We start from the raw sequence: 16,195 nt of genomic DNA, 5'->3' as shown, positions 1-16,195 counted from the left end.
CTGTGCACTCCCTCTTTGCATTTGAGGCCAGTCAGGAATTCCCTGCTTAGCCCTGCTGGCCTCCTGCCAGGACCACTCAACTTTCTGTACACTGGTCTGATCATTGCCCCTTTGCTTTAAGTGGTTGTCCTTGAAGTTCAGCCAGCTTCCCTGAGCCCCTTTGTCCTCCAGGGATCCCCACTGTCCCACAGGAGCCTTCCAGGCAGATCCCTGAACAAGCCAAAACCTGCTCTCCAGAAGTCCAGGTCTTGCTTGCTTCCCTCGGGATCACAAACTCTGCCATCTCATGGTGACCACAGCCAGGGCTGCCTTTAACCTTCCTGTCCCCAACCAGTTCTTCCTTCTTTGTGAGTAAGGGGCCCAGCAGAGCCCCTCCCCTTCTTGGCTTGTTGATCACCTGTGTCAGGAGACTGTCATCAGTCCAACCCAGGAATCTCCTGCAGGGCTTGTGCCCAGTGCTCCTGCCCTCAAAGCCGATGTCAGGGTGGTTAAAGTTCCCCCATGAGTATGAGGGCCTGCAACCAGGAGGCTTCCTCCAGATGTCTAAGAAAATATTTGTCTCTTCTTGATCAGGCAGATTGTCTGTAGCAGACAGCCACCATGCTCTCACCTGCATAACTCAATTTTAAACTAAAGTTAGTGAAAAAAAACCTGAAACAGATACAAAAGAGTGTGTCCTTCAGACTGATGTTTCTTTCTAGGTGAAAGTTGCTATCATTAAAGGTCGCAGAAAAAAAAAATAGAAATTGATCCATTTCAAGTAGGAAAGAACACTTGGAGATACATTCTTCATTACCCAAGCAGGACAAACAAAACAGTTTCAGCAATTTGCTTTTAAAAAAAAAAAATCATCAGACACTAATAAATAGAGATTTGGCAACTTCCTTAGAGTTAGGCTAGCCTGTAATTTCTATGTTTGAGAAAGGTAACAAAAGCCATGACCTCTTGCTCCTCAAGTCTAACTAGCTCAATCAGATCCTGAGCCAATTTTTCTACTACCCATAGCTGATGCACACAACCTAGACATCGCAAAAATAGCATTAAGAAGCCACCATTTTTCCATTACAAGTGACAATGACTGAAGTCTGACTTATCAGCTACTGGACAGTCTCCCTGCTAAGAAACTTTAGCCTATAGCTTATTGACAAAAGTGTCTCCACCACTGAGGCTTCTGTGGCGGTCAAAGAAGGATAGCTATGGGCTGACACTCCTTAGAAATTGTAACTTTTTGCCACCTTGCAAGTCTTGATCCCTAAGAAATAGTGTCTCAGGGAAGATTTCTGAGTGGCTACCAAAGAGCCAATAACATCCCAGTAACATGGCAAAAAGCAGTTAAACACTGTGCCATTCTGAATTTCATGGTCACATGCAGATACCATTCAAAAATGCAAAGATCCTGCAACACTACAAGCAACAGTTAAGCAAGTCTTTCACCAGCCACTCACGGTAATCAGTCATGAACACGACTAACGTGGGCAGATAGAAGCAATACATATAAGTGCCTAAGCTCTACACTGTTTATATTTGAATGTTTAATTACATAAAACAAGGCTATAGGTCTCATCTACAAATTAGGATTATAAGGAGTTCTTATGAGTTACTCTCAAAGTTCTAGTAAAAGCAACTCAGTAGCTCCTTTATATTCAGTGGCCAGGCAGCATCTATGACCCAGCCAAAACTCTGAGGCGTCGAGTCCAAAGAAACAACTGGAGAGGTGACCACAAAGTCAATCAGCATGGTAAAACATCGGCTCTAGAGCAGGGAGTCAGATGGCATATGAAAGTAACATTTCTGGAGACTTCTGCTAGAGATGCTCTATGAAACAGAACCTGGATCACAGGTACCAGCTTGAAGGGATGTCGGAAGATCTCTAGTCCAACTTCCTCCTCAAAGCAGGGTCAACAATGAGATTATGTTGATGTTTTAAGACTTCCAGAGGTGGAGATTCCACAATCTCTTTGGGTTTCAATGCCTGACTGTCCTGTTGTGAAGAAGTTTCTCCTTACATATAGCCACCTCCTCTTGTTTCAATTTACACTTGCTGGCTCTCATTCTCCTGCTGTGCTCCACTGGAAAGCCTGGCTCCATCTTCTTGACCATCCCCTCTCAGGAGCCGGCAAGCTGCTATTAGGTCCCCTCAGAGCCATCCTTCCTCCAGGCTGAACATAAGGCCAGTTCTCTCAGTCTCTCCTGATGACCCTCTGCTGCACTCAATTCAGTTTGCCAATGTTTTTCTTGAACTGGGGGTCCCAAAACTGGACACAGTGCTCTAGCTGTGAGCTAGTGAGTACTGAGCAAAGAGGGGTAATCAAGTCTCTCAATCTCCTGACTCTGCTCTTGTTCATACAGCTTAGGACGCTGTTAGTCATCTTTTATGCCAGGGCACACTACTTGCTCATGCTCAGCTCACTCTCCACCAGGGCCTCCAGGGCCTTTCCAGAAGTGCTGCTCCTCAGCCAGGCAACCCCAAGAGCTTACTTCCCCTCACTTTCCCAAAGAAGAATTTTGTGTTTGACCTGCTTGAATTTCATAAAATTCCTGTTGGCTCATTCCTCCAGTCTATCTGGCTCCCCCTAAATGGCAGCCTGTCCACAAGCACATCAACTGTTTCTCCCCACCCCGTGTCTTGGTGTCACCTGTAAATTTTAAAAGCAAGCACTCGGCTGCCTCCTCCACGTCACTAATACAGATGCTAAACCAAACAGCTGCCAGCATAGATCACTGCAGTACTCTGCTTGCCACTGTCCTCCTGGCAGAGTGCAACCTATTAGCCACTACTCTCTAAGCCCAATTATCCAACCAGATGGTTGTGCCCCCATCTAGACCATAATGTCCCAACTTGGATACAAGACTATTATGGGAGACAACGCTGAAAACTTTGCTAAAGCTAACGTCAATTACATCCACTGCTATCTCTTGCTCACAGATCCAGTCATTTTATCAGAGGAGGCAATTAGGTTGGTCAGGCATGATTTACCCTTTGTAAATCCAGGCTCACTGTTCCCTATCACCATCTACTTCTTCACATGTCCAGAAATGCGTTTCAGAGAGCACTTGCTCCATGATTTTCCCAGGGACCGAAGTGAGGCCAATTGGCTGCAGTTCCCTGAATTGGTTTTTTTGGCCTTTTGCGAAGATGGGTGCAATAATTGCCTTTTTCTAGTCATAGGAAACCTTCCCCAATTTCCACTACATTTCAAGGTGATAGAGTGGCCTTGCAAGGACATTGGCCAGTTCCCTCAGCATCTTCAGACGCAGCCTGCTGGGTACCACAGAGCTGTACGGGTCAAGTTTTCTCAAGTAATCCCTGGCTCAATACCTGTCCACTGCTGGCTGTTCCTCTTGAACATGTTCACTGATCACAGAGACATCATTAGCGCAGACTGAGACAAAGAAGGCTTTGAGTACTTCAGACTTATCTGTTGTCACTATTATCACCCAGCCCACTCAGCATAGGGCCCACATTTTCCTTGGTCAGCCTTTTATTACTAATGTAACAGTAGAAGGTTCTCTTGTTGCCCTTGACGGCCCTTGGAAATCTCAACTTCAGCTGAGCTTTGACTTTCCTGAGACCATGTGCCCAGGCAACATTTCTAAGTTCCTCCTTTGTAGCCTGTCCCTGCTTCCACCTCTTGTACACTGCCTTTTGATGTTGGGACCTCTACTGTGAGTACCCTGCTTAGTTAAGCTGGGCTCCTCATAAATCTGCTAATTTTCTTGCATATCAAGACAGACTGCTCATGTGCTTGGAGGGTCCTTAAAGACCTGCCATCTTGCCTGAGCCACTTTGATCTTCAGAGCTGCTTCCCATGGGATCACACCTACCAGTTCCCTGAATAAGCCAAACTCTGCTTGTCTGAAGTCCAGGGTCTGTACTTTGCTACTCTCCTTCCTCATTCCCTTCAAGACCTTGAGCTTCATTATTTCACAGCAGGCTGCCACTGATTATCACATCCCTAACCACTTCCTCTTTACAAGTGAAAGCAGACCCAGGTGATCTTCACCTCTGATTAGCTCAGATGGAGAAAGAGGGGGACAACAGCCAAGCAGTGACTAACAACAGGACAGTTATTATGGTGTGGGATCTGTGCAGAGAATCCCATAGGATGGTCAGTGAATGGCAGCAGGAGTTGACTGAATATCTGTGTAAAGGAGAATGAAGTAGAGAGGATGAAAAGGAGAGGACAGCTGTACAAAAACCTATCAGCATAGCTAGACAAGAAGTCTTCAGGGGAATCTGGAGCCCAGTGAGAAGAACAGCAGTCAATACTAAGAGACAAGCAGGCCATCGAAGGAGAATCAGTTTGCTGTTTCAGAGTTACACTCCACTCAGCAAGTTAAATGAGGAAAAGCAGATACACATACAGCTTTGGAGTCAGAATGATTTTCGGCTGAGATTCTTGCATCAGAATGGGTAGGCAAGGAAGCTGAAGAAACAGAACAGTGAATCACAGTCACGGTGCCTGGCAAAAATGTAATGACTCAGAACTAAGAGAAAATAAGACACTGACCAGAAGTAATGAGACAACGCCTGAAGAAAGAAGAGGTGCAATTTGATAGGCAGTCATGTTTCGCTAGAGACAGTTTGTGGCCTGAGGTCAAAATTGAGGCACAGCTGCTAGACTTGGGTCACAAAGGTCACATCAGCCCCAGAGATCTAGGTCCCTAGCTATGAATGAAGATGCCTATGAACTTTTCCGAAATCCAGTGAGGGTTTCAGTGACCTGAGAACAAGGGAAGGATCCAGAGGTAAGGAAAATGGGGTGGGGTACAGCCTGCTCTACGGAACTGGAGTTAATGTTGAATACACTATAAAAAATGCTAAGCCTCGTTACGTTACAGTATGTCAGCCTGTGTTTAACCAGTTCGTTCTTTTCATTAAATTTGCATTTTAGACAAAAGATACACAGTAGATTCAATCAACCTGCATTTAAGTAAAGCGTCTGACATACAGTCATAAAGGGAACCACTACTTAAGACTGAAAAATGGGGATTAGAACAAGAACAATATGTGGCAAAGAACTAGCATACAGAAAAAGTATTAAGCAGGAAATACCTCATGGACCATTTTAAAACTGATTTTATTTAAATATTTTCATTAATAGCTCCAGCACAAAAAGGAGAAGTATGCTAACAAAACTTAACAATGACAGATTTGGGTGGCACTGTCAATACAAGGCAGAGGACAGTACAGAGAATATAAGGAAGCTGAGAACTGTATAATAGAAATGTGATGAAATATAGAATTACAAAGCACAGGATCATGTTCCTCAGAGTCTATACTCATAATTCCTGTTCTAATATGGGAATTCATAAGTCATGAACAATAGAAAGCAGAAATACTTGCGAGTATTAGTCAATTAGAGAATGACCATATGCTGTATCAGTCTAGTAAAACCATAAAAAATAAAATGTGATCCCAATCTGCATCACATAGCTATCTCCCGTGGAGATAAAAATGCATCAGTGGCATTCAAGCACTGGTGATACTGGTAATCTGTATTACTATGTATAGTTCTGGTCTCCTGAGAGGCCGATTTAAAGAGGTTTGAAAGAGGTGAAGTTAACCTGGAATAGATATAACGAAGGACTGTGAGGATTAGAATTGTGGGGAGCCCCTCCTACTCGGGAAACTAAAAGCACTTGCCTTGACAAGCCCAGCAAAAAAGAAAAATAAAAAGCTGCCAAATCTAAAGTATCTCAGAAGTGAGGAACCTAACTAGTCTTGAGGCAGCCGTTGTGTCATGGCTAGAGGAAAGCAGACTGGATGCGCCAGGAGATCCCATGCAGTTCCATAATCCTACCTTCCTACATGTAATAGTTTGCTAGGTTGAACTTTCTCGTATGATTATATCCATGCAAAATTAAATCCTTCTCAAGTATCTGAACCATAGCAGCTGAGCAACCCTACCCAACTAGCAATATGCTCCAGCACTATACTACAAGCTTGATCAGAGCCTGGAAGTCCAACAGCAGGTTATCTGTGCCAACCACCTGACTTGCTATCACATCAAGTAACACTGAGAGCTCACCTCCTTTTCCACTACTACATAAGACAGTTTTCAAGAGTAAAATGTATTTAGTAGCCTCGCCTCTCCCCTTCACATTTCCCAGAAAACACAAGCAAGAGTGTGCAAAAAGCCTGTGGGTAACAGATGCTGATTGGCTGGAAAATACTCCAAGAAGTTGCTCTGGAAAATGGGAAGTTTTACTCTGTGTTTCACATGCATTCCACAGCCACCAGTGGAAATCTTCCACTTCACAGGACACTGATGCACACAGCGTTTTCCCATCCCATGAACAGTGAGAGTAAGGCGGTTCTGATACACTGACTGCAGCCTGGTGGAGTACCTTAATCCAGATGCAAAGTCCTATCATTGATACCAGCGCTCCAGCTGCAGATAAAAACTCCACTGCAGACAGAACTCTAGCAATTTGTGTTGCCTTATCACTCCATCAGTTAAAATTATTGGCTGACAGCAATAAAGACACTTGAAAGACAAGAAGACTTGGTGACAGCATGGTTCTGAAAGGTGCTAGCATCTGTGTAAGTTTTTGACACACTTGAATAAGGCTCTACCTATTAAAGAATTATGGATTTGCTAAACAGAGGCACAAATCTTCTGTTTCCAGAAAAGTTAGGTTACCTCTGTTCTGAGACCTTCTTATGTTATAAAGGCAGCAGACAAAAAAAGAAAAAAAGCCTTGAAATGGACATAACTAAAATTATAGTCTCACCACAGAGGATATATAATTGTCTGTGAAAACAATTTTTGTGAGACAGACAGAACTGACAACACAAGAAACGTAGCTTTCATTCTAAGAAAGTACAGACTCCAAGCAGAGCAGGAATGAGGCTCTAACACAAACACCATGGAGGCTGCAAGTAGTTCAAAGGTGGGGATTTAATGGTGGCTTAGTCCTTTCAAGACAGCAGCATGAGAGAACTAATGGCTAACCTATGAGAGGCTGTGCTTTCAGAGGGTGACAGGAGTTACAAGAAAAAAAGTGACACTGTGACATCAGGAGTATCAAAGTGGGCTCACCTCCTCGGGTGGCTGGCACTAGGTACCTGTGGAATGTCGCAGAAGAGAATGTGGAGGCTGCCATCAACTTTGGGTTTACACTAGCATTGGAGAGCTAGACTTGAAAGGACGTGGAGATCTACACACCTGTCAAAGGAATTCTAAGCCCAGAAAAAGCACCAGAAGCCAAAGAAACTGGAACTAGGATGGTGAGGGTGTGTGTTTTGAAGATTAAGGAAGCTTGCTTTCTGGGACCAAGTAGGTTTTGGGGGAACTGTACTGAAGAGGGCACAGGAAAGGAAAAGTCTGGGAATAATGAAAGAGAAGGGGAGCAGAGAGAAATTCCAGTGTTTAAAAACGAAGTAGAAGATTTAAGCATTGAGGATCAAACATAGGCAGACACTGAAAGCTAGACATAATCCCAAAGATAAGAGAATAACTCTCCAGACAATGCAGGCCCCTTGAACTCTGTTGTTTACACAGGTTCACTTCAGTCCTACTAGGACACAACCACAAAAATTAGAACCTGGCAGCTCTACTGGGCCAGAGAGACCTAAGAACGAGCCCACCTCCTACAGGCACAGCTGTGCTCTGAACCAGCTTTTGGCCAGCCTCAAAAATTGATCAAAAACATCCTTAAGACCCAGAGGGCCCCAGCGTCAAGTCATGTACTTCGCAGCCCAGCACCACTGTCCATCCAGCAAGTGGCAGTGCTGGCTCGGCTAACCCAGTGCACGAGGAGACACAGGCCGGGCTGCACTCCACACTCCCAGCCCCCAGCCCCAGCCCCAGCCTTGCTCTCTAGACTTTCACCCACTGCCTACTTACTTTTTAATTAGATTTTTAAACAAAAAGTGAAAGTATTTTCTAAAATCCCTCTAATTACACTAAGATGCTGAACTGATTGTGAAGGGAATAGGAAATGAAAGCGACTCACCCTCTGAGGGAGAATTTTGTCAGCCATCTTCCTCCTCTTGGCACTGTACATTTTTTAAAGAAAAAAACACGTTACCATGGTGACAGATCTAGGAGTAACGAGGCCACCTGCTAAATTATCCTGACATCTCCACATGCTGGTGCACAGCTGTGCATGCATCAGCAAAAGGGTCTCACCCATGCCCAGGACCTAGGACCCCTTCTCTCAGCAGCCTGGGGAGGTAGTTAGCTAAGAACAAATCAGGGCTGTCTGTTATGCATCTTGGAAAGAAGTGTGCAAGTTCTTTGATCACAGCATCTTCTATGGTGCAGGGCGGCAATGTATGCAAGTGCATGTGCACATGCTGTCTATAGATACAGAAAAAGCATGTAGGAGGACAGTGCGCACGTGTGGAAGCGTGCATAGATATACCTATGCATATGCACATGTAAGCGTGAGTTGAGTGCCTGTAAACAGAACGTGAACTTGTTCAAACAGATGACATGCATTCATTCATTCATGCCCCAAATTAAGTGCTGATTAAAACACACATATATATGTGTATTTCATACGATGTATGAAAACACATACATATATACACACACTTCCCTACGTATATACACTTACTTGTTTTATTGTAACGTATTTCCATGAGTGATATACAAAGGTAAGTGGGCTTACGTTTCCATATTTGTTCATCTTTATGAAAGTATGTGTGGGAAGATAAATATGTGCCTGTAGTGTATATATTTAATGTCCCCATACCTATACCTAAGCACATTTATTTATCTGTGCTTTTAAAAACATACTTGTGTTCGTGTACATCCACACAAACGCATATGTGCCTAAGAAATGATACTGTCAGGAAGATTGCCAAATACATTGTCTTTTGAGTTCTTCTGATTCTAAGAACCATTTGTGTCCACCAAACCTGTCACCTAGAGTTCTCTAACAGGGCCAAGAGGGAATTCAGGCCTATTCTTCACCTCTATAATTTGTGAGGCCGTTATCTTAAACAGGAGATGAATTACTCCATCTGTGACAGACAAATGGGAGAAAGCAAACTGCCTGCTGCTGCTCTGCCATGTCACAAAGATGCCCCTCCTGACTGTTTTCATACAGGAAGTCTGTCATCAGCCATGTCCACATAAAAGCTGTTTCCACACACATCAATGTGGCATACTCTCTTCCTACATTTGCTAATAATAAGCACAGCCTGAAATACCAGATCCTTAGATTCTTCCCCATCCCCATATATACCAAGCCTGAGGAACTCTTTGTGTCCGGAGGTGCAAACTATATCCTTCCTCAGGGGCAGAAATTTCATCCACACAGACACACCCAACTTTGTAGGTGAACAACGTTCCTTTTTAAAAGCATAGGCATAATGGGACTGGAATGTTACACGGTGTGAACCTCTAACACCTTCCACAGCTCACAAATCAAATCTGCACTGAAACACTTCACAGAACTCGGGAAGTAATGCCTGACCAAGCTCCACCCTCCCAAAGGGAAATGGGATATGCATGCACCTGCAACAACCCCAGAGGCTTGCAATTAAAAAGCAAGTAACAAACAAACAAAAAGCCCCCAACAACTTGGGTCTCAACTAGCTCTCCAAGAGTCTACCACAGAAATGAGATTTTTGTCTCCACCAAACCTGCCAAGAAAGGACAACTACACCTTCTTGGCCCTTTTGTGCCACAAAACCTAGAACTCCGTTACTCCAACAAATGGACCCAAAGTGCCAGCAAAGTTTGCCTGAAAACCCAGAAAAACTTCAATGGGAAATGACAGGGAGGTGGAAAAATGAACAAGGGGAAAACATTTAACACATAATCTGGAGGGAAGGCATGGCAGAAGAAACAGAAAAACTTTCCTGAGTACCTAGGAAGCACTGGGTGAGCTGGACTTGCTACAGGAGAGATTACTGCTAGGTTCCAAACTAGAAGCATTGAAGTTAAGAACTGGGGAGGGGGAAGTGCTTCCTTCTCTGAATTAGGCCATCAGCTTTTAGAAAATACTCTTCTTTAACGATCACGGGAAACTACTTAGTAACTAAAGTTTACCTTAATTATCCAGCAGTGGCGATTTTTCAGGTTATATCTACCCTCTATACTTGAAAGCTAGGCATTATTTTGTGCAGTTTCCTGGAGTACCTCCTGGGAGGTGCTGTGGAATGTGCATTTTGGCTAGTGCTGGGCAAGGCCTCCAAGACGCACATGCATCTCTTGTGCTCACGTGCTGCACTCACACACATTCCTTCTGTATTCAATCTTATTCAATCATAATGTATTAATACTCTCAAGATTGGTGTCCTTTCCAGATGCATCCCAGATATAAGCATTCCCAAGTCTGGCTTGCTGATCCAAGGCATATAACCTGGACAGAGCAGGGCTCCTGAAGCACTGAGTTTAGAGAGTCATGGTTTACCTACAACTAGATACGATGACACCACCAGAACACTGCATCCATATATACACTTCTAAAGATTTTGCAAAAGGCAGACTACCCAGATGACTGTACCCTATGTATTAACCAGGAACTGGCTCACACTTGAAACCCAAGACAGCTGAGGTCTAATAAGTTGCAAATAGAAATAAGCAAACTGTTATTTAAGAGAGAAATGCACTCTGCACTGTACAAAGTGGGCATATTTTAAAAAGAAAGTTCCTTTAGAAAAAAAAAAAATCCTCTAATTCTATGAAATTATTTCCCAAGCATATCTCTTTATATGTAGGAATGTCTGTGACAATTGCAAGTTTTATGACCACTCTCCTGAGTGACCACGGTACAAGTATTCACATGACCAACGAAAAATTTTTTCCGCTTCTCTTATTTACAAGCCATTTTGTTAGCCAGTCAGAAATCAGAGAAACTATACAGAACAGATAACAAATAAAACAATAATTGTACTATATTAGAAGAAACTGGTTCACTAACTTTAAAGGCTAAATATAACGGCCAGATTTATAGCCTGACAAACCTGTGAGGTAAAAGCATTATAACTGCAAAACCAGACATTAGTAAAGGTCAGTTTGTTCAAGACCATTCACAAATGAATTAAAGAATAAAATTTATCAACATTTTTCCTGCTTTAAGGAACAGACAATATATAAATCTTTTCTGTCTCATTTGATCTTAAAGGTCTTACCTATTGCTAAAAAGATACCGTTTTTTCCTCCTCAAATTGTCCTCCCATGTTTTCTTTCCGGAACACTCACCTCCTAGTTCGGTTCTGAGTGGCTTGCTGCTGCTGTTGCACTTGCTGCTGCACCTGCTGTTGCTGGACCTGCTGTGGTGCAGTGCGTTTTCTTGTTGTTTCCATCACGGTCTGGGGCATCCCAGGTCGCACTGAGGGACTTCCAACGTATGGGGGGCCTGGGGGACCCATGGGAGCCCCCTGATGGGGCATTCGAGCTCCTGATGGCATCCCAGGTCGCTAGAGAAGAAGCAAGACAGAAAGAAGAGCCAGTTCGGTCCCCGTTTCTTCAGCTGCAAAGACATCTGTACATAATCTGACACTAGCTCCAGCAAGTTCCCCATTTTGACCATCCTGATAAGCGCTAAGCAGCAATACAGAGCACGTGAGCTCTGGACTGGTATTTCCTGGACGTTGTAGAGAGGCATTCAGTGATAAAGTAGACAGGAAACAGGGATGAAAAATACTAGGTCTGGGAAAACACTCAGTGGTCAGTAACATATCCAGGCCAGCTTACAGCAGAAAGCTCTACTTTCAGACCAAAGAAAAAGATCCATGGCAGTTACATGCAGTCCAAATGCTAATCAAAGCTACAAGCGAGCTCACATCTACAGTGCTTCAGATTTTGCACTGACTAGCAGGCTGCTTTGATCAGTAGGGAGACTGTAACAAGCAAAGGTGAACCATGAAAACACTATGATAAAACATTTTCCATTAAAAGCCCTCTCCTTCACCTACACTGGAGAGTTCACAAAGCGACAAGAATCCTTTAAGAAAAGGTCATGTCTCTGATCAAGCCTCTAAAATAAAAAATAAAAAAAAGGAATGTGGTCGTTTGTCAGCAGCCCCTGTAGTCATTCTAAAGTCCTGACATTTACACTGGCTTCAGTGTGCTCTGGAGAGACACTTTGGGTCAAATCACAAGCTTAATGTTGTAAAAGACACACAGTAAACTCAATTCTGAATCCTAAAAGTTTATAGTTGTCAAGGAAAAACACCACTAAAATAATTACCGCCTATAAAATGCAATTTAAAACAGAGAGAAGAGCTTAATTTCCTTCTAAGAATTATCAAGATGTTTATTTTATGTCTACGTATATGTGAAAATACAAACAAATGCACACACCTCTACAGGCATTTGAGCCTCTATGTGAATAAGAATAATCATACACATAAATCTTTTGAAAGTCAAGTTCCTCTACAAAGTCTTTTAAGGAAACCAAGAGGCAATGGCATCCATTATGGATAAATAATTATCTAAAGGATAAAAATTAGGTTAAAGTAATTGGTTTTGAAAATAAAAGGAAGACACATGCAGAGTGTTGCTGGGACTCATGCTTTTCAGCATATTCATAAGCAACCTGGGGAAAAAAAAAAAAAAGGAAAAAAAGCAAGGAAGTGAAAAAGTTTGTTGGTAACGCTAAGTTATTCAAGCTGGCAAAGATGAAGGCCAGCGTCAAAGAACTGCAAAAAGGACTTTATGAGACAGAATGAACAGTTAAAAAGAAGATTAAAATGGATTTCAATACATACTGAAATGAATTACATGGGAAAAAACAATCCAATCATCACATACAAAACAATGGGCTGACAGAAGCAAGATCTCGGGAGTTTAAACAGACACTTCCAGAAGAAAAAAACAAAACAACAAACACATCAAGTCAAAAAAAGCCATTAAATAAAAGAAATGACAAAGAAGGAGACAGAGAATAGCACTGTGCCACTGTCCATGGTTTGCCCACATGCTGAATGCTGTGTGCAGTTCTGGTTCCTGCAGTTCAGCAATGGCAGAGTAGATCCGAGGAAAGTACAAAGAATGGCACGGAAGCGATTAAGATATGGAACGGCATCCACATAAGTAAAAGTAAATACACCATGATTTTGCATCTGGGAAGATGTGATCCAAGGGGGCATTTACTAGAGCTCTGCAAAATCATGAGTGGCCTGGAGAGGGCAGTTGGGGATTGACTGTTCACTGCCCCTTCCAGAAACAACCACCACAACGCCACAGGTTAGGAAGAGTCAGGCTCATGGACACCCAAACTGGGTAGATTGCTACTCTGCCTGTGGAACCCCTTTCCAAAGGGGTGCTAACAACATGGAAAACATGCGGCTCAGAAACTTCTCTGAGTTATCAACAGTTAAAGACTGAGAAAGTACTTGGGAGAAGTACACTAGCGGTCTCCAAAGTGAGATGCATGCACCCAGAGGGTATGCAAGACAGTCCATTGAGAGGTGGGAAGAAAATGGGTTTTACACTATTAATAAATAAAATAAAAACTTTAAAAATAGTTTATTTTATCTTTATCTCAACCTTTTATAACTTCTAAATATATATTATATTAATATATAATTCTAAATATAATTTGAACCTGCATCTGCAAATTAACCACCCAAATCCACTGTAGTCCCCAAAGCCCCAGCTCAGTGCCCTTCCTGATCATCACAAGTCTTAGATATAAATTGCACTTGTCTGCATGAAGGAAGCTGAGGAAAGAAATAAGGGGAATGGATAATGAGCAAAGACCCAGTGGCTATAATCGGTATGGACAGAGAAGGAAGGCTGAGGTAGGAGAGAGACCAGCACAGGAAGCCAAGCAGGTGAATTCAGCAGGTATTTGTGTAGGAAACCAACTGTGGGTATGGCCACTGAGCAGAGAAGCAGCAGGAGGCAGCAAACAGGCAAAACTGAGGCCTTGTGCAGAGCTGGAAACATCTTCTCCCACAAACACGGAGCTATGAAAACTGCTGGAACAGAGCAGCTCTCTCCGTTCCCACGTACTCACCCCCACCCTCTGACCCAGGCAGAGTCAGCAGAAACAAATGGCCCAGAAAATGCTTCTCACTTGAGCTGGTATTTAAGATCTCTCTGTTGCCTGTCAGTCTACACATTGTGGCCCTCTTCCAGCAAAGAGCAGACCACTGGGCCTGCTGTTCCCTGCCAATCACCCGGGGACATTTGACAGTCATTCGGAAGAGACAAGATCCTGAGCACAGCCATCTCATGTTCGCCCCTCCCGGAGCCTGGCCACAAGGATCAGACTGCAGGCCCACTTTTCTATTTCTATAAAGGGCACCTTAAGGCCTGGAGAACAAGGTCAGCAGGCTAAATCTACTCTCAATCGAAGTCTGACATCGTTGGACTTCCTTCAGTTCCCTTTGTAAACAGAAAAAACATGAAGAAAGAACAAAACTGGGAAAAAGGAGACAGCTCTAGCAAAAGCATATTCAATTTCACCCCTTGCCCTGCCTCCTTCCTTCCCCTCCCTTCTTAAGTTCCTATCTCTGATATCACCCATAGATAAAATATTACTCACTACGCAACCGCCATCTCCCTGCTGCAAGCCCACCAGACTCCCAAGATACAGAAATGCTTTCTCTATCTAAACTTTTATAAAGAACACACAAGCAGCACCTTACCTTATCTAAAGGTGAGGTTTTGCTCTCAAACACGTGTGCAGCACAAGACAGTGACAGACAATACATTGAATTTTTCATAATACTGACATAAAAAAAAAAAAAAATCTTGATACTAAGGAGTATTAGGATACCATTATGTCTTTTGAAAGATATCTTGGAAGTACCTGCCTATGGGTTAGGATCTTTCTCTCCCCTCTTCCTCAGAGGGAAGGAATATGTCCTGAGCAAACCACGGTGAAGGCTGCAGTGCAAAACAGCACTGACACATCCTTCTTTCTGGGAAATCATCTATCCTAGACCTCTCTACTCGACCCAACTCTGTTCTTAGCCACAGACCTATCACCTTTTTTCCTCCATTGATTCCATACACATGCATTACTCTGCACTACTTCAAACACTTTACTGGAGAGAGGGCAAGACCACTGTGGCCCATAGGACACGAGGAAGACCGCAGTATGGAGGGACAACTCTCGCAGCTCTGAGAAGATGATGCAAAGAGTAGAGATGCCTGCAGAGCATCTAGGCAAGGCCAAACAGTACAGCACACAGAGAAAGACATACAACCAATAAATGCTTGCATACTGGTCCCTAAGAATTCTGCCGATTGCCTGCATTCCTGCACACAATCCACCACTGCCCTGGCTACTTCCAGAGCTGAGCACGCTGTCAGTGCAGCAAGCATATCACCTCCTCAGCAACTGCTGCCAAGCCCCTATCACTACCTTCCACTGCCCAGTTTCCCAGGCCACACATCTAGCTTTTCTACTTGCTTCCCTGCCTGAAACTTCTGTCAGATCAGAGGACGGCCTCCTTCCTCTTCCTCTTTGTCATTCTTCAGGGGAACTTCTCCAGTCGGATGGCAGAAATGAGACAACTTTGGAGTGGTGCTTTTCTATGTATTTCTACTGCAGAGTCTTTTCTCAAGGGACATCAACATCATAGCAGCCAAAATGCTGAAGCAGACAAAAGGAGGGCTCCTTTCTGGACATACCAGATAGACGAAAGTAACCTGGAGAACTGATAGGTAAAAGCAAAAGAAAGTCTCAAGAAAAGAAAATCAAAAACACCTAAAGTGCCTTAAAAAAGGACCAAACAGAGAGCAAGGAGTCACTGCAATGCAATACAGCACTGAGCTGCACCTAGAGCAATTCCCTTTTCTGAAAGACAGGCTGTAACCATCTCGACACCATACAGGAAGACTCTGATGGCATGAACAGCCTCAGGCCTCTTGCTAACAGAGAAACAGAGAGGTTTTGAGAACAATTACCAAGTCTACAAACAGCATATTTTTTAAACCAAAAATAGATGCTACCTTGACTAGACAACGTATTGTGTCAAGGCATTACAGTAGCTACTGATTTCTGTAAGGCATAAACATAAGCAAGAGGAGATGCCAGATGCTGTCTGGAGGTAAGAATGGGTCACTAGAAGTATCTGGAACAGTTAAGAATAGACTAGACTGATATTGTCTGATGGCAACAGGTTTCTGACTGCACAAATGGTTTCCAAATCAAATGCACCGTTTCAAAATGGACTCTTAGAAGTACAAGAGAAAAAGTTGTAGACGGCTTATCTCCTCTCCTACAACTACAGATGTTACCTCATATGAGTTCCTTTTTTTAAACGTCTATT

General features: G+C 43.3%; 1 protein-coding gene across 2 annotated transcripts in view; it reads right to left on the bottom strand.

Moving 5' to 3' along the window:
• The window catches only part of SMARCD3 (SWI/SNF related BAF chromatin remodeling complex subunit D3), a 70,985-nt gene that overhangs the window by 48,638 nt on the left and 6,152 nt on the right, over positions 1–16,195 (bottom strand). For both annotated transcript variants that reach the window (XM_074900862.1, XM_074900863.1), the window contains exons 2-3: positions 11,166–11,383; positions 7,963–8,005 (exon numbers count right to left, since the gene is read on the bottom strand). In XM_074900862.1, coding sequence (XP_074756963.1) covers positions 7,963–8,005; positions 11,166–11,383 — 261 coding nt within the window. The remainder of the gene's footprint in view (positions 1–7,962; positions 8,006–11,165; positions 11,384–16,195) is intronic.

Source organism: Athene noctua, chromosome 2 (assembly GCF_965140245.1).
Source record: "Athene noctua chromosome 2, bAthNoc1.hap1.1, whole genome shotgun sequence".
Lineage (NCBI taxonomy): Eukaryota > Metazoa > Chordata > Aves > Strigiformes > Strigidae > Athene > Athene noctua.
Note: the sequence above shows the minus strand (reverse complement) of the source record. Positions and strands in the feature narration are given on the sequence as shown.